General features: G+C 44.7%; 1 protein-coding gene and 1 long non-coding RNA gene across 7 annotated transcripts in view; one reads left to right on the top strand and one right to left on the bottom strand.

Moving 5' to 3' along the window:
* Window positions 1-23039, bottom strand: part of Tbc1d4 (TBC1 domain family member 4) — a 159659-nt gene extending 136620 nt beyond the window's left edge. For all 6 annotated transcript variants that reach the window (XM_052732574.1, XM_052732575.1, XM_052732576.1 and 3 more), the window contains exon 1: window positions 22487-23039. In XM_052732574.1, coding sequence (XP_052588534.1) covers window positions 22487-22984 — 498 coding nt within the window. In that variant the 5' untranslated portion in view covers window positions 22985-23039. The remainder of the gene's footprint in view (window positions 1-22486) is intronic.
* LOC128107088 (uncharacterized) lies at window positions 21949-24247 on the top strand. The gene is made up of 2 exons (XR_008216950.1): window positions 21949-22561; window positions 23033-24247. It is a non-coding gene; the product is annotated as an uncharacterized LOC128107088 (long non-coding RNA).
* Window positions 24248-24467: the final 220 nt, after the last annotated feature.

Below are 24467 nucleotides of genomic sequence, written 5' to 3'. Positions count from 1 at the left end.
AGATGCCCATCGACTAATGAACAGACAATGCAAATGTGGCATATACACACCATAGAGTTCTACTCACCTGGAAAATCAGAATGAAATTGTAGCATGAATCTTAAAAGTTCTTATTAATAAAATCAAGCCTGTGAGCCAGGTATTGGGGTGAAACTGGAAGATCAGAGATACAGAACAAGCCACAGCTACCTCACCTTGCCGGATCCTCAGCTGGTCTTGTTTCCTCAGACTGGAGGCCTCTGAGTCCTCATGCAGAATGGGTCTCAGCTGAACTGCTACTCGAAAGCCTGAATGCTTAACCAGCCAAATGCTGCTAGCCAAATGCTTCTAATTTCTGGTCCTCACGCCTTATATACCTTTCTGCTTTCTACCACCACTCCCTGGGATTAAAGGCTTGCTTTCTGGGATTAAAGGCATGATGAGTCACCATGCCTGTCTGTATCCTTGAACACATGGATTTCTGCCTCTGGAATGCTAGGATTAAAGGCGTGTGCTACCACTGCCTATCCTTTATGTTTAATATTGTGGCTGCTCTGTCTCTGACCCCAGATAAGTTTATTAGAATGCACAATATTTGGGGGAATACAATACCACATTAAATTATGTCATTTTGTCAAGAAAATAAATGGAATTGGAGATCATCATGTTAAGCAAAATAAGCCAGACTCAAAAAGTAAACATCATTCATTTTATCTGATATACAGAATCCAGGTTCAAGAGGGGATGAACTATTTGGGAATAGCAAGGAGACCAGAGAGATGGGAACCAGTGATAATGGAGGGTATAATTAAAGCATAATATACATGTATGAAAAGTCATAACCGAACTCATCGTTTTATACAATTAACATACATTAAACCTTTTAAAGAAAAATATGTTGCCTCTTTCTCTTTCTTGAATTCTTATTTCTCCTCCCTTCACTCATACCCAGCTTACAAAGGTGGAGGGAAGAAAGAAAGAAGGGAAAGAGGAGCCAAAGAAAGGGTGGGAAGAAGAGGGGAAGAATAGGGAAGGGGAGGGGAAAGATGAGGTAAAGCAGAATTAAGTATCCCACCCCTCTCTCTCTCTCTCTCTCTCTCTCTCTCTCACACACACACACACACACACACACACACACACACAAGAACACACACCCATATATACACAAGAACACACAAACACACACACACACACACACACACACACACACACACACGCATACATGCACATACCACACCTACAGTATCATCAAAATTAAGGCAGTCCTTACCACATTGGGCAAACCAGCTAGCTGCAAATGCACCCTCAAAAGAATATAAATAAAGTCTCAATTACATTAATTAATTTTTTCTTGTGAATCATCTCACTATTTGGGCACTGGCTCAGCTTTGGACTCATCCATATCACAAATCATCCCACCTCTCTACTGCTCAAAGCCCTGTTCTTGATTGCTTCAGTGTGTCTTAGACACGTCTTCTCCAGACCCCACCTCACGCTCTGACACCTGGTACTATTTATTGGTATTATTTATTCTCTATGTCAAAGTCCAGGTAGCAATGCCCATGCAACAACTGCAGAACATAACTTGAGGAGCAAAGGAACATCTACCAACTGACTCTGTTGCATGATGTGCCACTTTAACTACTGCTCAAGTAACAGACATTTACAAGTACCATTCAAGTGTTCAAGATCCTAATAACTGTTAATGCACTCACAATATTGATTATTGGCCCTCAGGGAGAAACGATAGATATACTACCACTCTAGGGAAAAACAACAACTTGGTTAGATGAGGTGCAAAGCAGCCAGAGTAGAGGGGTGATTTTGCTGATGGCCTTTTTATTAAACTATGCTGTGGCAAATCCCATAGCTTTTGTCCTTTCCTGGCTTAGGTTGCAGGTTCCTGGTTATAAAGGAAGGAGTCTTGGCTCTCCTGATACAGTGATTTCCCCAAATCCAGGCTGCAATCAACTGCTGAAGGTTTTCTCCTTCCACCAGTGGATCCTGAGATAGAAACAGGGTAGTCAGTCTCTGCAGAGAGTGCCTTTCCCTGCTGAGTCGCCCACTTGCTCAGCAATTGCCTGTTACTAACTAGCTTCCCAGGGCCAACCCTAAGGTTCTGGTTCAGCTTATCTAAAGAGGAGCCCAAGAATCTTGTCTGCGAGTAATGAATATTTGAAGTCCCATGAAGTTCTCAGGAGCAGTCTGTTGAAAAGCACTCATGGCAGGCACCTTTTCCATCCTGTGGGGAGATTTTGATTTGAACAGGCTCAGAGACAGTAAAATGGGGAGCCAAGCACCTAAAATTCACAATTACTATGGTGAAGTTTTCTCTCTCCCAGGAACCTAAGATCAGAAAGTGTAACCGTATCACTGTTGCTAATGTGGAGCTGTCTCATTCAACAAGGAAAACCCTTGACTTTGCCTCTAACCCTGTTTCTCCTCCATCCCCTAGGCAGCCTCCTCCCTGTTCATGGCATTGAATCTGTCCACCACTGAAAACTCAGCAAACCTGGACACGATCCTCAATAGACATCCCCACAAAAGACCTTCTCTCGCCCACTTATTGCTTTTGGCTACAAACAGCTGGAAACCAACTGGACTCATGTAAACTGAAGAAATGTCCAGGCAGGTGCTAATCAGGTTTGGTTTACTGGGACTTGAGTCCAGTTTAGTCCAGTGTCTCCCTGGTGTTATCATCATCTTCACTCTGGTGCCACAGGTGGTAGAGCTGAGAGTCCCAGCAGGCAGACGCCAGCGCCGCAGCAGCGCTCAGCTGCTTCAGAAAGCAGATGTGCTGCGTTTTGTTGTTTGTTTGCTCCGTTTGTCTCACTAATAAAACTGCTAGATCCATGGGGTCAGGGGTACTACTTCCAGGAAAACCTTTCTCACAACCTCCCAAAAAAACTCCCTCATCGTTCACAGGCACAAACTGTGATGCATTCCCTGGAAACACGAGATCTCTTGTACGAATTTATAAGCTGGCTTGAACCCAGTTTCCTAGACATATCAATGGCATGGTATGGTGGCCCCTTCCTGTTTTCAATTACCCATAACCTGCCACAGTCCAACATATATGGTCAATCTAGAAATAAGTCCTAAGTTTTCAATCACATGCCCTTCTGAGTAGGGTAATAAAATCTCACGTTGCCACAGTCTACTGCCTAGAATCATTCCCTTGCCCAGTGTATCTACACTGTATACACTACCCACACTTCGGGTGCTTGTACAGTCTTGGTTATTAGATAAACTATTGTGGTGCTTGTGGTCAAAGAGTATTTACTTTGTCAATAATAGAGGAGTGACGCTTCAACTTGGTTATGCCAAAGAGAGGCCATAGAAGTGAAGAGGTGAAATTCTCAACTCGGTAAGAAAAGGGGGGAGTCATATACTCAAGTTGTTTAAGAAAAAAACACTGTTACGAGCAAGTTCTCTCACAGCCAAACACCAGGCCGAGCTCCAGGAGTCCAGTCAAAGAGAGAGAAGAGGGATTCTATGGGCAAGGGGCATCAAGATCATGATGGGGAAATGTACAGAGACAACCAGACCGAACTAGTGGGAACTCATGAAATTTAGACCAACAGCTGTGGAGCCTCCACAGGACTGGACTAGGCCCTCTGCGTAAGGGAGACAGTTGTGCAGCTTAACCTGCTTAAAGGGCCCCCTGGCAGTGGGATCGGGATCCATCCCTGGTGCATGAGTGGGCTTTTTGGAGCCCACTGCCTATGGTGGGACACCTGGCACAGCCTTGAGGCAGGGGGAGGGGCTTGTACCTGCCTCAACTGAGCATACCAGGCTCTGCTGACTCCCCATGAAAGGCCTTATCTTCTTGTAGGAGGAAATGGGGGGTGGGGAGGAGAGGCTGGGAGGGGGGCGGGAGGAGGGAAGAGGGGGAATCTGTGATTGGTATGTAAAATGAATAAAAAATTTCTTAATAAAACATAAAAAAAAAAGTTCTCCATCACTGAAATTGTGAAAAGGGAAAGAGAAACGTGTGCTACCTTTCCTGTTGTTTCCCAAATACAGACATTATGGCCACGATATGCAACCTAGATCTCACTCCGTAGCCCAGGCTGGCCTCGAACTCACAGAGATCTGCCTGGCTCTGCCTCCCGAGTGCTGGGATTAAAGGCCTGCGCCACCGCCGCCCAGCCCAGAACCTAAGTTCTTAAAAGGCATTAAGTCTGTATGTTGAACAGAAAAAAGCTTAGCATATGTGGTGCTCAGTGCCCCCCTTCGGTTTAGACTTCCACTGGGATTTTGGGACATATCCCTGAAGGTAACTGAGGACACTAGTGGAATTCCCACATTGGAGCTAGGAAGAAACTGACTTTACTAAAGTGTATGGGTGAGTGATAGACAGAGAGACAATAAATTCTACAAATTAAGAATTTTATGAAAAGAGAACTGAAGACTGTACCTACTGAGCAATTTTGAGTTCGATTATTCATTCTTTCACTCTTTTACACCCCCATTTCCTTTCCCTCCACAGCCCTGGTCACAATTTGAAATTTGGTATTTCTGGGTGTGTGTCTTACATTTATACAGCCCTTTTACAAACGGTTTATATGAATGAACTCCCTTGGCATTCACAACGACCTTGTGAGGCTGGCCTACTTTACTGACTCCACATTGCAAATAAGGACATTAGGGTGCAGAGGAGTGCAGGAACTTGTGCAGGGCCACAGGTAGTCAAGCTGAGAGTCCCAGAAGCTAGACCCCAAAGCCAGGGCACTCAGCTGCCACAGAACAGAAAGGATGGACTTTGTTGTTGTCTGCTTGCTTAGTTCATCTCATTCATAAAACTGTTAGAGCCATGCAGTCGGGGTTACATTCATTTTGCCTCTGGATCAGTGTTCCACACACCACCAGTTACATAACAAACATTCTCAACAACAACAAACATGGTTGAAGGAATGAGGGAATGAGTATATGAATGAACAAGGTAATGAACCAAGGACCAACTAGAAAAATACTGTTTCTAGCTGGGTGGTGGTGGCGCACGCCTTTCATCCCAGCACTCGGGAGGCAGAGCCAGGCGGATCTCTATGAGTTTGAGGCCAGCCTGGGCTACCAAGTGAGTTCCAGGAAAGGCGCAAAGCTACACAGAGAAACCCTGTCTTGAAAAACAAAAAAAAAAAAAAAAAAAAAAAAAATACTGTTTCTGTAACCAAAGGATCTGCCATGTCACATGACTGACCACAGAAGGATCCCAGAGCACCAGTGTCCTATGTCTGCTCTCACGTCTCTGGCTACAGACCTGTTACCACCTGTGGCATCCAGTAACAATAATTCTTCTCGTCCTTGACCTCACCACCAAACAGCCAATGAAAGCTCAAGCTGGATTAATTCAGTCTGGGGCAGATCACTGTGAAGAGACTCAAAGCAGTGAATTCTGTGGGGTGTTGTTTTCTGTATTTACCCCTCTACTTTACGCACAGGAGTATTTTAGTCATTGAGACCAAGAACCAAAAGCACAAAATGACTGTAATGAAAAAGTCTGAAGAGCATCAAGAAGAAAATGTAATGTATTTTAAATCAACAGTGTCTCTCTGTCTGTCTGTCTGTCTATGTGTGTTCACGTGTGTGTGAAGGGACAATGTGCACGTAGAGGCCAGAGGTCAACCTCAGGTGTCCTTCCTCAGGATACTATCCACCTGGTGTTTTGGAGAGAAGATATCGCACTGGTCTGGAACTCACCCAATTGGCAAAGCTGCCTGGCCAGCAAGCCCCAGAGATTTGCCCGTCTGCACCTCCCATCCCTAGGACTAGAAGGACACGGCCCACCCACACACCCCCAGCTTTTTAAAGATGGGTTCTGAGGAATCAAACTCATGTCTGAAAGCACTTCACTGAATGAGCCAATCCCAACCCCAAGTTAATAAGATTTAAATAAACTAACGAATTTGGTGTCTCCACATGAATGAGGTGGATACAGACATATTCAGAGCATTGTGCTGTAATTCCCCATCATGATTAGCAGCACAGCTTTGAAAAGAAAATTGCCTGGAAAACATGGGCAGCTAAAACCTTCCTGGGCAAACATACGCTGACTCTCACTGTCTAAAATCAATTCTCTTCTCAGAAGGGGAAAAAAAAAATCATAGCCAACAGGACTTGAAAATAAACTATTACATGAGATAATCACAAGCAGAAAAACTGGTTCCTAAATAAACAGCTAATGTTCTGTGCCTCAAATCCAATGCCAACGGGGATCAGCTCTCATGCTGAAGGAAGCTCCCCCACGTAAAGACATAAACTGGAACCATCGAGCTCAATCAGTAGGTAAAGCTCCTGCCACCAGGCCTAATGACCTGCATTTGATCCCCGGAGCCAGAACTCACACAAGTTGTTCTCTGACTGCCACACTTGCTCCCTGGCTGGCATGCATTCGCATGTGCACATGCATGTGCCCACACACAAAAAACAAACAAACAAACAGTTTGTTTAAAAGAAATGACTTGTGAGTTTATCCTCCACCCCAACAGTGCAAGGAAAGAGTTCTAGTAAAGAGGCAAGCGTGTTATGAAATGTGTTTACCTTGACGCCTTAATAAGGAGCTGTACTATGTTGTTTGCAGGACGCACCACTAACAAGGTCTGTGTCTTCAGGACAGGCTTATTAATGGAAGCCAAGTTTCAAAGACTATTTCAATCATTACAAATGACAAGAGAAACACATATCCAAGACGCACACTTCATCAGGGAAGTAAAAGAAAGCTGTTTAGAACTGCTGATAGTTAATCTCTCATCATCTGTCATATCAGACTGAGAGGGGTATTAATAGATCACACCTCTGTGCGTGTCCCAGAAGGCGTTTTCAGGATCCTCTGGATCATAAGAGATCTATCTGATGAAACACTGACAGATTCAAATTCTGAATAGACTACTGGGGAGGAGAAGCCTCGTTGGAGGATATGTGCCTTTGAAGGATGTACCTTGACCTTGGCCTCCTCCTGTTCCTCCTCTTTCTTCCTGTCTCCATGAGGTGAATGACTTTCCTCTGCCATGCTCTTCCTCCATGATGCTCCTGCCTCTCCACAGGCCTAAAAGCAATGGGCCATCTGACCATGAACTGAAACCAGGCCCAAAATTAATCCTTGCTCTTTATGGTGATTTTCTCAGATATGTTGTCATGACAACAAAAGTGTGACTAATGCAGAACCCATTATATGACAGAGTCTCTTACCCCCTGCAAGGGACCAAGCGCTGATGAAATATAGGGGTGAGTGTTGCTCCGAGGTAAACAGACTGTAAGAAGGAGAAAATGCCCGTCGTGGAGGGATGGAGTTAGAGGAAAGGGCCTGAGCTTATAAAAGCATATGATCACTATGGCACTTTCAGGAAGAGAAAGGCGGCGTGAGGGAAGGGGGATATGGGGGGGGGGGCGACATCCTTTCAGATTCAGCCCACAAAATACTTTCAGAAAATACTTACATTACTTGTTTAAAATGTGATTGGCCCATGCTTATAATCCTAGGATGCAGGAGAATTACAAGTTTGAAGCCAGACTGGGTTACATAGTTAGAACCTGTCTCAAGAATATTTTTAAGTTTCCATTTAAAAACATGTTCCATAATCCCATTTAGCATTATATGCTGTATAATTTCTCTAAAATTATAAGTATCCATGTGGGAAAATACTATTGCACAAACACATTACAACTGACATCTGTCGAAGATGATGATAACTGAAGATGGGGGATTTAGGACCACACACGGACTCTTGCCGGTGGTCTGCATCTAGCTGTGGATTTTAATTCCCGAGGACAGGGACCAGTTCAAACTCATCTTATGTCAGTGGATTGGAATGAACTCCTCCTAATGAACTAGGTCCTGGTCATACAACCATGAACAAAACAGGAGCTCCCAGCACGGAGCTTGCATTCCACAGGTGGAGAGATCCACAAAATTCAGCAATCAAAACAACGATGTTTAAGCGCCAGAAAGAAAGCAAACACCCGACACAGAAGTGGAAAAACTCAGGCACCAGCCTTCAGCTGGAGGTTCACTGGAACCCAGTCTGAGGAAGTGACATCTGCCATGTAAGCAGGAAACCGAAGGGATGGGGAGCTAAGCCAGCAAAAACTAGGAAGCATGTAAAGGCTTCGAAATCATCTAAAATCTGGACTTGTTTTGAACAGGACAGCCGATCTGCACATTAGCATTGGGAAGTATCCAGATGAATGAGATTCTATGACAAGGCTTGGTCAGCCAAGACATACCACAAAAACCGTGCACGTGTCCTGAGTTCAGAGCGAGGCCGGCTTGTGTTTCCAAAGGACCACTCCTTATAGCTGCACGGAAGAATGAGATGGAAGGGTAAGAGCTGAGCAGGAACAACGGCAAAGACATCGTCTCAGCAGAAGATCCCAGCTGTTACATCACATCTGAGGTAATGGTGACTAGAGAGATGTGAGCACACTAAAAATAATTTCGGGGGACAGGAGAGATGGCTCAGTTGGTAAAGTGCCTCCCATGAAAGCGTGAGAACCTGAGTCCAGTCCTGAACACCCATGTAAAAATGCTAGGCACAACGGCATGTGCCTGTAATACAGATGGGGGCGGGGGACAGGAAAATCCTTGAGTTTTGGGGCCAGCCAGTCTACCTATAGTGGTGAGCTGTAGGTTCAGTGGGAGAACCTAACTTTAAAAAAAAAACAGTTAAATGAAGGGGCTGTACAGATGGCTCAGTAGTTAAAAATCGCATGTTGCTCTTGCAGAGGACCTGGGTTCAGTTCCCAACACCCACATTGTGGCTCACACCCATCTGTAACTCCAGTTCCAAGGGATCCTATGCCCTTGTCTGACCTCTGAGGACACTAGGCATGCATGCAGTACATATACACACATTCAAGCAAAACACTCATGCATGCAAAAAATAAAAAACAAAATAAATACATTTAAAGAAAATAAAGTGGAGGATGATTGAAGAAGACACTGGATGTCAACCTCAAGTCACCATGTGCACAAGCATTTGAGTCTAAGTTTTCACATCTATAAGATAGGGATTTTTAAATGCCTACTCTTTTACAAGCTTGTCCAAGAGCAAAAGTCAGCAAACTTTTTCTGTAAAGAGACAGAAGGATAACAAGTTTAGACTTCTGTCATAAATGCTTCCCCAGATTAAGGTGGGTTTAAGAACTGGGGGGTGTAACTCAGTTGGTAGAGAACTTGCCTGGCATGCTTGAAGCCCTGGGTTCAATCCCCACTGGCGGCTCACACCTATAATCCCAGTACTTGGGAGGTGGCTCACACCTATAATCCCAGCACTTGGGAGATAGAAGCAGGAAGCTCAAGAGTTAAAAGTGAGAGAGAAGTCAGTTTAGGCTACATGATAGATACCCAGTCTCAAAACAAGACAAGGTTGCATCTAATTTTGTCATGTTTATATTCTGTTTATTAAAATTAACAATTACAAATTTATATCTGTACCATAGTTTCCAACAGAACCAGTATATGTCAATTATTTTCCAAATTTCCTAATCAAATATAAACTTTGTTGATAATTTTTATTTCTATAACTAATAATGCATTTCATTTTCTCAACAGAAAGCAATTAAATTTGTCAAATGCCCTTACTCTAAAAGACTAATTTCACTCTAAAAAGGTTAGGCTTTTTGGTGGCTGCTAAAACATAAGAGACAGTGTTCACATATAGAAGATTTTGCCACCTTTGCTTACTATTTTCCAATTACTCCTAGAAACTAGAGAAAGATCTGACCCTGTATCCTGACACAACTCAGACAAGAGTTGTGAGAAGTTAAACAGGTGTTCAAGCTCACCACCACCACCACTATAAAAAAAAAAAGCCAAAATAAAATCTCCAGCCAGCCAGGCACAGATTGAGCCAGTGGCATATGCCTTTAATCCCAACACTCTGGAGACAAAGGCAAGAGGATCTCTGTGAGTTTGAGGCCAGCCTGGTCTACATAATAGGTTCCAGGATAGCCAGGGCTATGTAGAGAAACATATAAACCTGTCCCAAAACAAATAAAAGCCTCTATACATGGACTAGACAGACAGCTCAACGGTTAAGAACACTGACTGCTCTTCCAGAGGACCCAGGTTTGATTCCTAGCACCAACATGGCTGCTCACAACCATCTGTAACTCCAGTGCTAGGAATCCAATGCCCTCTTCTGGCCACCGCAGGTACTGCACATGTGGCACACAGACGTATATTCAGGTAAATCACCCATACATATAAAATTTAAAAGACATCTCTACCCAAACGGTTACCCCTCTGGAAGGAGCTAGCTAAGGACTACATAGAGGATATTCTCTTAGATGAAAGAAGACCAACAGCATCCACAACTAGAAAGAAATCCAATCCAACTACAGTAGGCAGGACACGAAGAGCAGGAAGCAGGCACTGAACAGAAGCAGCAGGGTTAGGACTCGGGATATCCAACAGAGTGATGAGGTGTTCCAACTCACATCCTAAAGAGTACATCTGGGAAGAACCAATGTCCAAAGAGCCGAGGAGGAAGGCCATCATTTTCAGTTAGGTAAACTCAGCAGCCCAGGCTGACCTAGAACTCACCATGCAGCCCAGGTTGGCATCAAACATGCCACAATCCTCCTGCCTCACTCCAAGTGCTGGATTAAATATGTGAGCTAACATGACTGGCTCATTTATGGTTTTAAATAGTTCATATTTATATGGTAAACATTATGATTCAATTAAAAAGTATCCAGAGGCTTTGTTTTAGCTATTCTTAAATACATATCCTAATGTTTTTCTTTCCTAAAGTAATGTTAAAAAGGTTACAAACTGTCTTGTGATCTAGCCTTAAAAACTAAATAAGAGACACATCAGAGTTCAACTCCTATACCATAAGAGCTGGGCACAGCTCAGTGGTAGAGCACTTACCTAGCATGCACAAAGCCCTCTGTTCAGTCCCCACCACCATAAAATGATCAACCTAAGTCACACAGATGTCTGAATTCCCATTAGCAGAAAAATACAGCCAGGCACAGTGGTGCACACCTATGTAGCAGCTACTCAGGAAGCTAAGACAGGAGAGTCACTCGAGCCCAGGAGTTCAAAACCTATATTGGACATTGTAGAGGAGCACCATCTCTTCAAAAACATGTAAGTATATATTGACATAAATACACCCAAGCATAAATATTAAAGTGCTTAAATAAATAATAGTGTGCTCATTACACTCGTAAAAATATTTATGTTGAATAAATGTTTTTACAAATTTAGTGAGCACATCTAACTGAGAAAATTGTAAGATAAGTGAGAAAAAGCAAGAACATAGAGTAAAAACTAACTTCTGGGTGCATTCTAGAGCAGCATTTTCAAAAAGAGCCAGAGGAGATGGCCTGGAGTGCAGTCGGCTTCCAGCAATACATGTCTGCAGACCTTTGGAAAAGAATTTACCTTTCTATACCTCAGTTTCCCATCTGTGGAGAAAATACTGATAAATAGTTCACACAGTTACAGTGACATATTAAAATGCATATCTAAGAACATCATCAAGAGTCCAATAACTGTTCACTCTGTGTATGTTTGTGTGTGTGTGTGTATGCATGTGTGTGTGTGTGTGTGTGTGTGTGTGTGTGTGTGTGTGTGTGTGTGCAGATGAGCTTGCCCTTGTTTGTGGAGGTGGAATCCAGATGGCAATTCATTATTGTTTTCTACCTTATCTTATTGTTGTTGTTGTTGTTTGTTTGTTTGTTTGGGGGGCAGTTGGTGATTTCAGCTAGACTGGCTGGACACCTAGGCCTTCTAGGATCTGCCTATCTCTGCCTCCCTAGGCCCCTAGACCCATTCACCATGCTCAGATACTGTCTTAGAGTTTCTATTGCTGTGAAGAGACTCCATGACCATGCAACTCTTAGAAAGGAAAACATTTAACTGAGGTGGTGGCTTACAGTCTCAGATGTTTAGCCCATTATTATCATGGTGGGACATGGCACCTTCTGGTCAGACATGGTGCTAGAGAGGCAGCTGAGATTTCTCCATCTTGCAAGCAACAGGAAGTGGACTGTCTCACTGGGAGTAGCTTGAGCATAGGAGACCTCACAGACTACCCCATATTAACACACTTCCTCCAACAGGGCCACACCTACTCCAACAAGGCCACACCTCCTAATAGTCCTACTCCCTTTGGGGGCTATTTTCTTTCAAACACCACAGGTACCATGTGGATGTGCAGGATTTGAACTCAGGTCTTCCTGCCTTCTCAACAAGCACTTTACTCACTGAGGCATCCCCTGCCCATCATTTATTTTAAGGAAATAACTTCAAGGTCGATACAGGTGACTCATATGCCTGCATGACATGCATACGACACTAGAAACCTGAGGTAATGAGCCAGGGGCATCTTTAGTTCGCAAGGTCAATCAGCTATCAAACTTGTATTAATACTTTATACATGCCATATTCCTAGCAAAGTATGCTGAACATACTATTGAATGCATCCTAACTTAACCATGAGGTGGTGGTGCATGCCTTTAATCCCAGCACTCAGGATGCAGAGGCAGGCTGATCTCTATGAGTTCATTGTCAGCCTGGTCTACAGAATGAGTTTCAGGATAGCCAGGACTACACAGAGAAGCCCTGTCTCCGAGAAGAAAAATGCATCCTAACTGACCTGTCACTCATTTTACAATGGAGTACATGGACCTTAATGAAATGGGACTCTAAAGAAATCACCTGAATTTTTTCATTTTTAAATTTTATCGATATTGTCTTTAATTATATGTCTATGCAGGGATATATATATACATATGCACATGAATTCAGATAGAAGCCAGGAGTGTTGACTCCTTTGAGATGAGAATTACAGGTAGTTGGAGCTGCTTAATGTGGGTATTGGGAATTGAACTCTGGCTCTCTAGAAGAGCAGTGTATGCTCTTAACCACTGGGCCCATGTCTCAAGCCCAACCCAATTTTTTTAATAAGATAATCACCTTAAAATAGAGGGAAAGGAAGAGTACATGGGTAAAGAAAAGGAATAAGCATAATATTTGCAACAATTTTCCAGACTGTCCGTCATCTTATCAAATTGCACAACTCTGTTTCTCCTGCCTGATTTTCCTCATAACTGGTCCATAAAACAAGCTGATATGCTTCCTACTTGTATCTTGTGTTTCAGATACAAATAACCCACTAGATAATCTAAAGGGAAAAAAATCACTGAAGTTACCAGTTTCCTCACCATGCAACTAATTCACTCATTCCACGGTGGAGGAAAAAAAAACAGAATTTGAATGAAGTTTGTCATGCTGAATGCGATTATTTATCAGGATACAAACAAGTAATGTCTTAGTTTTTGTACAGAATCTCATAATTTGACACTGGAATATACCCCTCATGTCACCTGAGCTTCCCCCCGACCCCCAAAAAAATATGAAAACTGTTCACCTCCACAACCTAGAGGTGAACACAAACTTTTCCATTCAGCACACCCATGGACCTAAAATGACTGGCGAGGGAAGGAGCCACTAAGATGGAAGATTAAGTCCCTGTCAAATCCTCTGTAATCAGATGTTACTCCTCATCTTACCTTAAATTTATTTTCACCTCCGGGAAAGACCCTGAAAGTAAGCAGGAGTAAGGAAATGGCCATACAGCAAACCACATGAACATGGTTTTAGATCTACAGCTCCCAATCCTGCAGTCTGGGCATCAGCAGGAAGAGAATGAGACACTGAATGGGGAGATGTGTTTAGTATCCCCCTAGATGATGCAGACATATGTTCCAGCTGGGCAGCCTGTGTGTTCCAGTCGTGAGGCTGGTACTGAAGCTGTCGTGTTACAGGTCCCAATCATAAGGCTGGTGTGAGAAGTTCTGTGCACAGATGTTTGTCTTTCCTCCAGATATGGCACTTCTTTGATGGAGTTAAGCCAAGTTAATATCCACCGCAGGCCAGCAGGAGAAGTGTACTAGTTGGGGTTACTATTGCTGTGATAAAAGACCATGATCAAAAACAAATTGGGAGGAAAGGGTTTATTTGACTTACACATCCATATCACTGTCCATCATTGGAGGAAGTCAGGACAGGAACTCCAAACAGGACAGGAATCTGGAGGCAGGAGTTGATGCAGAGGCCATGGAAGGGTGTTGATTACTGGGTTTGCTCCCCATTGCTTGCTTATAGAACCCAGGACCACCAGCCCAGGGATGGCACCAGCCCAGGGATGGCCCCACCCATAAGGGTTAGGCCCACCCCCATCTGTCATTAAGTCAGAAAATGACCTACAGGCTTGCCTACAGCACGATATTATGGTGGCATTTTCTCAATTGAGATTCTCTTCTCTTAAATGACTCTATATGGTGTCAAGCTGACAAAAAAAAAAAAAAAAAAAAAAAAAAAAAAAAAAAAAAAAAACCTAGCCAGCACAAGGAGGAGACAGAAAGTGCTTACAGCAAACAAGAGCTGCTTGAGGATGCAGCTCAATGGTAGAGAGATTGCCTAGTAAGAATCAGGGACTGAGTTCAATCCCCAGCGCATGCACAAGAGCACACACACACACACATACACAGAGGGAGACAGGGAGAGGGAGAGGGAGAAGGAGGGAGAGGGAAAGGAAGAGGAAGAGAGAGAGAGGGAGAGGGAGAGAGAGAGAAAGAACCAGTTATAGAGAACAGAGAAAGGAAAGCAGTGAAAACTTCCAGGTTATATTTCTGCACTTCTCTATCTAGTATATTCCCAGCAACTACAGAGACTTGAGAAGGACCCTGTTGAAATATACTGACAAGTGAACTTAAAATCAGGTTCCGTGAGTAAACCCCAGATAACATTTTTAAGATTTTTAAGAAAAAAAGCAAAGCGGCAGATTCTATGAAGAAAGACCGAAAAGGAATTAAAATTAAATTATTTTTCTTAGTTCTAAGAACATAATTTGCAAAACTTCTTTAAGTCATTCTTGCAAAGTTCAAGAAATATATACTTAAACATAACCAATAAAAAGTATAACTCCTATGATATGTCTTAAATGATCACTCTATAATTATGAAATATGAGGCTTGGTGAGCTGGTTCAGTGGGTTAAAAAAAACTGGCTAAGCAAATCTGAAGACCAGACACACACACACACACACACACCACACACACAAAAAACCACACTAATAATAAAATAATATTTTTTCTTTTAACATAGGGTCTCCACATAGCCCTGGCAGTCCTGAAACTCACTATGAAGAATAGACTGGCCTTGAACGCACAGAGATCTACCTGCCTCTACCTCCTGAGTGCTAGGATTAAAGGTTTGTACCACAACATACAGCTAATAAAATCTTTTTTTTAGCCAGGCGGTGGCGGCGCACACGTTGAATCCCAGCACTCGGGAGGCAAAGGCAGGCGGATCTCTGTGAGTTCGAGGCCAGCCTGGGCTACAGGGTGAGTTCCAGGACAGGCTCCAAAGCTACACAGAGAAACCCTGTCTCGAAAAACCAAAATAATAATAATAATAATAATAATAATAATAATATTTTTAAGGAAATGTAAGCATGTCATTAGTCACAATGAAGTGCTCAAAGCTTTACTCTCTTTGTAAAAACATTTTAAAGAAGCCAGGCCTAGTGGTGCACACCTATAATCCTAGCTTTCAGGAGACAGAGGCAGGGGGATCTCTGAGTTTGAAGCCTGTCCCGTCTGCACAAAGAGTTCCAGGCAAACCAGAGCTACATAGTAAAACCATGTCTCAAAAAAATTTAAATTAACTTTTAAAAATCTTTGATTTGGAGCTGAAGATATTGCTCAACAGTTAAGAGCATTGGCTGCTCTGGCAGAAGGCCCAGTTTCATTTCCCATTATCTACACGGAGGCTCAAAACCATGTGTGACTCCTGTTCCAGGGGTCCCAAGGGCCTCTTCTGGCCTCTGTAAGCACTAGACATGTAAGCGACACACATACATGCAGGCAAAACATCCACACACATGAAATAAAAACTACATTAAAATATTTTTATTTTTGTCAGGCGGTGGTGGTGCACGCCTTTAATCCCAGCACTCGGGAGGCAGAGGCAGGCTGATCTTTGTGAGTTCGAGGCCAGCCTGGGCTACAGAGTGAGTTCCAGGAAAGGCGCAAAGCTACACAGAGAAACCCTGTCTCGGAAAAAAAAAAATTATTTTAATTACATATGTGGAAGGGGGATGGTATGTCATGTGATCACAGGTGCTGGCATATGTCAGAAGAAAGTTTTAGGTTCCTTCCCCATAGCTAGAGTTACAGGCTGTTGTGAGCCACCTAGGGTAGGGTGGGACTGGAACACGGGCCCTTATCAGGAGCAGTACATGCTTTTTAATTTTTTCCAGACAAGGTCTCACCATGTAGCTCTGGCTGTCCTAGAACTCACTATGTAGACCAAACTGGCCTCGAACTCACAGAAGGCCACATTCCTTTGCCTCGCGAGTGCTGAGATTAAAGTTACATACCACTATGCCTGGCCCAGCAGTCCATACTCTTAACCACTTAGCCATCTCTTCAGCCCCAGCATCTACAGTCTCTAATTCTTACAAACATTGACTGCTTTAATTATTTAAATGTATATAACATTAAAACTTTTTTTTTTTTTGAGGCAAGTCTCATATAGTCCAAGGCTGGCCTTGAATTCGATTTGTAGCTGAGGATAACCTTGAACTTCTGATCCTGTCTCCACATCCCAAGTGCTAAAACCTGATGGGTTTGTGTCACTACACTGTCTTCATGGTTCTGGGAATGAGCTCAGGGCTTCATGCATGCTAAGTAAGTATTCTACCAACTGAACCACATGCCCAGCCCCAAACCTCCTTTTGAATGGAGAAACTGAGGTAATGTTATACACATACAATCCCTTTTTTAAAGGAAGTAAATTAAGCATTTGCTGATTTAGTGACCTATCCCAGCTTGTAAGGGTCAGGTATCCCATAACCCAATTCATGCCAATGGAATTTGTAAAGAGTTTCCTCCAGTAGGTCCTTTTCTGGTTCAAGTACCAGGTTGAGCTGAAATGCACTAAAGCTGACACTCCTTCCACATCACACTTCACAGGCTTGCACAGATGGGGACCACTGGACACACGGGACACACACTTAACCTCCTCTTCACCTCTCTTTGCACCTGAAAGGCCTGTGCACACCAAGCCTTTCCAGCTGAGTGCTTCTCCTGACACACATCCTTAACTCTAACTCAGGAAGAGGTGTGAACCCAGAGGGCCTATCACCATGGGAACTCCCCACAACAGACCCAAGCTATCAGCTTGGCACTCCCATCTCTGAGATCACATGGAGAGCCACCCTCAGAAAAGATATGTGAGAGGATCTTCTGTTGAACATTAGCCTTTCGGTTAGACAAGCCTCCACATCGGTGGCCCAACGTGAATACAAACTCTATCGTTTGCTGGTATGGATGTGAAACCCAGTCAGCCCTACCTACCCAAGCCAGGTGTATAACTTATTATACTTGGGTAATTTGCTGGTGGAGCCCTCGTTCACAATAAAAACTATCCCAGATCGATAAAGTGTATGGTCATCCTCCAGGCAGGTCCACATCAGAAAACAGCCAGGCTTGTGAGACAAAGCAAGGCACGCCTACCAGAGACGTTTGCACACGCACTGCTGCCATGCAGACTTGCTCAAGGAATGCAGGCAACAGCAGCCTCCCTTAACAAGGGGTTTAAGTCTCCACTTCAAAGAAAGAACTTGGGACAAGGCAAACAGCAGGTCATCTTTCCCCTTCAGAGGCACCCAGGACCTCCCAAACCCTACTTCGTATGAAGCAAACTCGTGGCTGATAAAACTGTTGAATGCCAGCATGTCTGGCTCAAGTCCGCCATGCTTTGGAGCACGTTCACTATAAACACTGCGAAGTCAGTTGTCCCCACACTGCCCACGTGAAGAGTCATATGCATCAACTCAGGTGCTCACAAGGAAATGTGGCAAACAGTGTCAATGACTGAATTCGACAAGTTCCCAAATATTTACACTTGGTGGAAACTGGGAGAGATCTGAAACCAAACTTCCAGTGTACTGCTTGACCCAAAGACGGTTCCTAAGTGTTTAAAATGTTTGCCAATGCTGTAAAATGTGAGGAGATAGATATCTATCCCATTTCAGCTCTTTCTTGTGGAATCAGAAGTTTCACACTGAGCTTGCATCCATTCCTGTCATTTCCAGATACCTCCGAGTAACACGCTGAGAAGGGACACCCCCTGTTCAGCTCCCTCGCAGTCCTCACTCAGCACTCTTCTGGGGCACTGGAGCTTAGAACTACTAATTCTTAGCAGAGATGAGACTACCATAGAGACCACATCTGGCCCTTCAAATAAAGATCCTCTGACAGGAATTTGCTCCCTCCCCTGTGCAGTCTATCTTTTCTAATATCAGAAGGTGCTATGCAAGCCGCCCGAGGAGGGAAGCAATGAATTACCCTACCCAGATACCCTACACACACGAACCACAACCACGACCCGCAAGGTAAGACATCTTTGAAGGTGCAATAGTGGTGGATCTGGGTGGTAACCAACAGCTGTCTAATTGAGTTTAAGACTCACTCAGGAGTGAAAGCATCCCGAGCCAACTACCCAGGGGGAGTAAGGCCATGGTTCTTAGAGGGGAACCTACTGGATCAATAACCACTTTATCGGACAAGCACATTCCTAACCGCATTCTAAAACTTCTCCTTGTGCTGTGGCTCTTACCTGTCATCAAAGACGTGTCCCTTTGCAGAAGACAGAGACTGCTACAGAAAACCACAACTGCTCAAAATGCAGAGCACAACTGGTTGTGGGGAACCCAGCCCCAACAGCGACATCTACAACCCAACTCCTGCCCCTAAAGCTCCAAGAACACCTTGGAAGAGTGGGTAGGAAGACTAGGTGGTGGTAGTGCACACCTTTAATCCCAGCACTCAGGAGGCAAAGCCAGGTGGATCTCTGTGAGTTCAAAGCCAGCCTGGTCTACAGGGTGAGATCCAGGACAGGCACCAAAACTACACAGAGAAACCCTGTCTCAAAAAAAAAAAAAAATTGTTTTAAAGAATCCACACATGGCCGGGCGGTGGTGATGCATGCCTTTAATCCTAGCACTCGGGAGGCAGAGTCAGGTGGATCTCTGTGAGTTTGAGGCCAGCCTGGACTACAGAGTGAGTGCCAGGGAAGGCGCAAAGCTACACAGAGAAACCACTGTCTCGAAAAACAAAAACAAAAAACAAAAAAAGAATCCACATAGTAAACCTAGGACTCTTCTGGGAAATTATAATAAACAAAAAAGATTTTTTTTCTTTTATCAAAAAGCCGTGTGGCTTTCACTGTCTTCTCTGAAATAAAGGCGAGGTGGGGTGGGGGAGTTAGCCTAAGCATTTTATTTGTAAAGTAACAGCACATCCAGCCCTTAACATTTAAATATATGGTGGAGGCAAATCCAAGGATGTGTGTAATCGACTACAAAGCCTTGTGTCCAGATGGGACAGACCAGATCCACAGGGGAAAATACTAACATAAACCAGCCAGGGTCATCAAAAGTGAGTCAGAAACTCATTCCCCCCACCCCACCCCACCCCACCCCACCCCCGACACACACCCTCTCCCTCCCCCTCTGGTTTTTTGAGACAGAGTTTCTCTATGTAAACAGCCCTAGCTGTCCTGGAACTCCGTAGGCGAGGCTGGTCTCGAACTCAGAAGTCCCCCTGCTTCTGCCTCCTGAGTGCTGGGATTAAAGGTGTGTTCCACCATGGCTGGCTTCCAAAAGTCTCTTAAAGGCCTGGAAACTGTAATGGATTCTTCCTTATTTCCAGAGCCAGAACATTGTATTAGAATACAATAACGATAGTGATAATCTCAGGAAACTTTCCAATTTCATTTGTGAAATGAGTTTTAAATAAATAAGCATGAACTGAACCTCACTGGCCAACCATGCTAGAAAACTTCAAGTCATTTGTAATGAAGTATTCTGTTGCAAGCATAACAGTGAACACAAATTAAAATTGCCACCAGGAGGCCTCAAGCCTACACAGAGAACTGCAGGCAGCTAAGGAACACTGAGAGGGCAAGAAATGGTCTTCCCAGGGAAGAGCGCATCAGTTGGTTAGCCAGTACCAAATGGTCAGCCCTGGAAACACACATGCTAGTAACACTACACGGACTGAGCAGGTTGTGTTTCACACACACAACACACAAAACACACACACATACACACACACATACACACACACATAGACACACACATATATACACACACATACACACATACATACACACATACACACACACATACACACACATACACACACATACATACACACATACACACACACATATACACATACATACACACACATACATACACACATACACACACACATACACACACACATACACACACACATGCACACACACATATATACACACACATACACACACATATACACACACATATATACACACATACATACACACACATACATACACACATACACACACACATACACACACACATACACACACATACACACACATATATACACACATATACACACACATATATACACACACATACATACACACATACACACACATATATACACACACATACACACATATACACACACACATATATATACACACACATACACACATATACACACACATACACACACATATACACACACACATATATACACACACATACACACACATATACACACACATACATACACACACATATATATACACACACATACACACATATACACACACACACACATGCAAAAACCAACAATGAAAACAAGAGGCCATGAATTTGAAAGAGAGAAGAGAAGGGTATATGTGAGAACTTGAAGGGAGGAACGGGAAGTGGGAAATGATGTAATTATAATCTCAAAACTAAAGAAATTATTTTGAAAAAAAAAGCTTAATTGCCCTCTTCACATTGGCCTTTCTGGCTGTTTAGGGTTTTGTCCCTTGGGGGCTGGCATGAGTGCCAGCAGTCAAAAGCACTTCCTGTTCTCCCTTAGGGACCAGAGATTTGTTCCCAGCACCCACACAACCACCTGGAACTATAGTTCCTCAGGGGAATCCAAATCCTTCTTCTGGCCTCTTCAAGGACATGTTTGTGCACACACAAATAAATAAGTAAATAAACTTAAAATAATAAAAATAAAAAGATGCTTTTCTCTTTTGGATTGTGAAGAAGAAACTGAAGACAATTGTCTTTTACTTCAGTTGTATTACAGGACATTTGTGGAATGCTATCACCAAACAATAACTTTAAAGTTCAATTATGGAATAAGAATAAAATAAGGACTTGATATAGGGTGTTTTTCTCATCTATTCTTAATCTCCCAGCTGCCAAAAGGATACCACGTGTAGAACCTGAGACTTTATTTATTTATATTTAGTCAACAGTGATTTCCCTAAAAACCTAAGTCACTTTGAAAACACAATTTTAAAAAAAAAAAAGCACAAAAAAATGTTGAAAAGCATACAGACACACCCACGCACAGGCACATACTCTTCTTTCCACACTTCCAAGCCTGTTTCCCAAGACACAGTCAGTCATTATGCTGAAGTTTCCTCCTGTTAGAACAGTGGTTCTCAACCTTCCTAACGCTGCAACCCTTTAATACAGTTCTTCATGTTGTGCTGACCCCCAACCACAAAATTATTTCATTGCTACTTCGTAACTGCAATTTTGCTACTGTTATAAATCATAATGTAAATATCTGATATTCCCCTTCGGCGAATCACTGTGTTGGCTAGAACTACATCTGTTTATTAAGGAAGTCAAGGTTTCGTTTAGCAACAGAACACTTCGAGTTAGTAAACGCTGGAGAAATATTGGACACTAAGCTAGAAGCTCTAAAAAAAAAAAAAAAAAAAACTTTTTAAAATGACATTTGAAGCCTCTTCTATCACAATGATTTTTAAGTCACATACGCACTTATTGTCTTAGTGGCTGTGAAAACAACAGCAAACGTCTTCCGACTTCAAATTCGCAGAATCATACTTGGCTGACAATCTGACAGTTTTAACTCTAACCCTAAACACTGCTCTGAAATCACACCTCCCAGGCCCAGACACCTGGAGGTGCTTTGGTGACAGTGACGTGCGGGCCAAACAGGTATAAATGCAGGACTACCAGGACTACTAAGAACCACCGCGGGGCGGGGGGTGGGTGGATCTCCCACACTTCTAATAAACACACACTTGCACACATGCACTTCTTGGTGAAAATCAGGCAAGCCATCTTCAGTCCCCAGGTTCCTCCTCCGACCCACGGTTTCCCTTGCGTCCTCAGCAGACTTGCCATCTCCTCCCGGGTCACAGGACCACTCCGTGTTTACTTTCCTTTCTCCCACTCAGGCCGGCCAGCGGATCCCTAAGCTAACTAACCCCGTCACCAATTGCTTTCCCTCTCACTCCCAGATCCCAAAAGCGGAGCGAGAGGGGCACCCGAGCGCGCCACGTGGATCGCGAGCCAGCAGCCAGATGGAGACAGTTCTTAAAAGAGGGGTCCCTGCCTCGCCAGTCCCCGCGGCTCTGCTCCCGCCCTGGGCGCCTGAGACTTGCCTGGTTAGGGTCGGTGGCTCTGAAGACGTGGCAAGCCATCTGCGACTCCGGGTCGTCCGGCTGCGCCTTGATCAGGTAGGCAAAGTAGGTGAGGTCGTGGCTGTTGTGGATGAAGCGCGAGATGTGCTGCGCCTTGTGCTCGAAGATGAATACCCCGGTGTGGGGCTGCACAGTCCCGGAGCCAGCGCCCCCGCCGACCCCGGCCCCCGGGGCGGGGACGCAGCGCAGGAAGGGCGCGCTGAGCACCAGGAGCACCTCGCGGGCCGCGGGTGCCCCGCAGCCGCCCGCCTCGGGCTTCTGGCTGCGCCGGCGGATCTCGGCCATGAGCCAGGGTAACATGGGCAGCGTGGTCCTGCGATCCAAGCACGACCCTCCCACGTACCACAGCCGGAAGCGCTTGTCACCGGGCTTGGCGGCACCTGGCTGCGCTGGGGTACCCGGCTCGGGCTCCAGAGGGTGCGGGAAGGGCTCATCCTGAATGCAGCTAGGCGACTCCATAACTCGCGCCTTAGCGAGGGCACCGCGCCCCCAACTCTCACTGTGCAGGCGCCGCGGAAACTGCCAACTGTCGCCCCAGGCCCCCGCGCCTGCCTTGGTGCCACCAGCCCTTGAAGTCCGCGCTTCAGCGGCCCTGCCCCATGCGACACTTTCCCCGGCGCGGCGAGGAGGCTCCGGCTGCAGCGCAGTGGACTAGCAGGAGACCGAGGCTCACGCGTGCATCCTCCTTCCTGGAGATCGCGCCTGCGGAGCCGCCTGACCTCCTGCCGCCCGTCCTCGAGGTCGGGGACCACGCCGACCCGGGTCTCCTGCTCCGGCTCCTGCAGCCCGCTGCGGCCGCCGTGCTCGCCCAACGCTGGCACTGGAAGGCTGGGCGGAGAGTGGGGCTGTGGGCGGGAAGGGGTGACTCGGGGCGGAGCTGACTGCTAGCAGGGTGACCGGCTGTCACCTGGAAGGTCGGGGGCGCGGGGTTGCGGCCCGCTCAGTCCCGGAGAACTAGTCCAGTGGAAAATAACAAAAACAAACGTGGCCTTTCGCGGGCGGCTCCTCCAAGCCGCCGGCTCTGCAGCCCAGCTCGCCGCTCCTCCTCCAGGGTTCCCGTCCCTCCCTCGTTTCTTCCTTCCTTCCTTCCAGGCCGCTACTTTAAAGCCGGGCTGCTGCCCTGCCTCCAATCCCGCCAGAGGAGAGCTTTGCCTGCAGCCGCAGATCCTCCCAGCTTCTTCCTCCTGCCTCCGCCCCTCACCTCGCCTCAGGGGGCAGCCGTACCCAGCCTAGCGCGGGCACTTCCCGGACCTGCTCGGCCTCTCTCCTCTCCTGGAGACTCTACTGCCCCCTGGAGAGGGGCCACCCTCAGTGGGGCGCTGGGATTTTTCTTTTTTTTAAGCAATATTTGCTTGGTTTTATTTCGTCTAAAATCTGAACATCACTATATTCTGCACCCTTTTTCCTACTCTCGAGCCCTGCTGGTGTTTTCAATCACAATTTTATGACAAAATAGTTTAATTACAATATTCACCTTAAACTTTAACAGTTCGATATGAATCTTCCCATTTCTTAGTGAAGCTAACTTCTTAAAATATAAAGAAGTTAAACTTCTTTACGTATCCCCACTTCAGAACTAATGTAAATTTCTTCCCTTTTATGTATGAGAATACATATTTCAAAAAGCATTTCAGTGATAATTTGGTTATTCTATTTGTAAAGCAAAACGGTAGTAATATAATTGTGTTTTCCATTTTAGCAAATTAAACTGGTTTTGTTATTGCTGCTGTGTTTGTTGTTACTATTTTAAGAAAGTCTCCTTCCTGTGTAGTACAGGTTGATTTAGGACACTCCATCTTCCTGCCTCAGTTTTCCAAGTCCTGAGCTTACAGAAATGTATCACCTGGAAGAACTCTCATACTCTATACCCTTACTGGATGATAAGGAATTGGTAAAAGAAAAACAAAATAAAAGGGGAAACTTTAAACTTACTTTTGTCCAG

The sequence above is a fragment of the Peromyscus californicus genome, unplaced genomic scaffold (assembly GCF_007827085.1).
Source record: "Peromyscus californicus insignis strain IS unplaced genomic scaffold, ASM782708v3 Scaffold_12__1_contigs__length_115047231, whole genome shotgun sequence".
NCBI lineage: Eukaryota > Metazoa > Chordata > Mammalia > Rodentia > Cricetidae > Peromyscus > Peromyscus californicus.
Note: the sequence above shows the minus strand (reverse complement) of the source record. Positions and strands in the feature narration are given on the sequence as shown.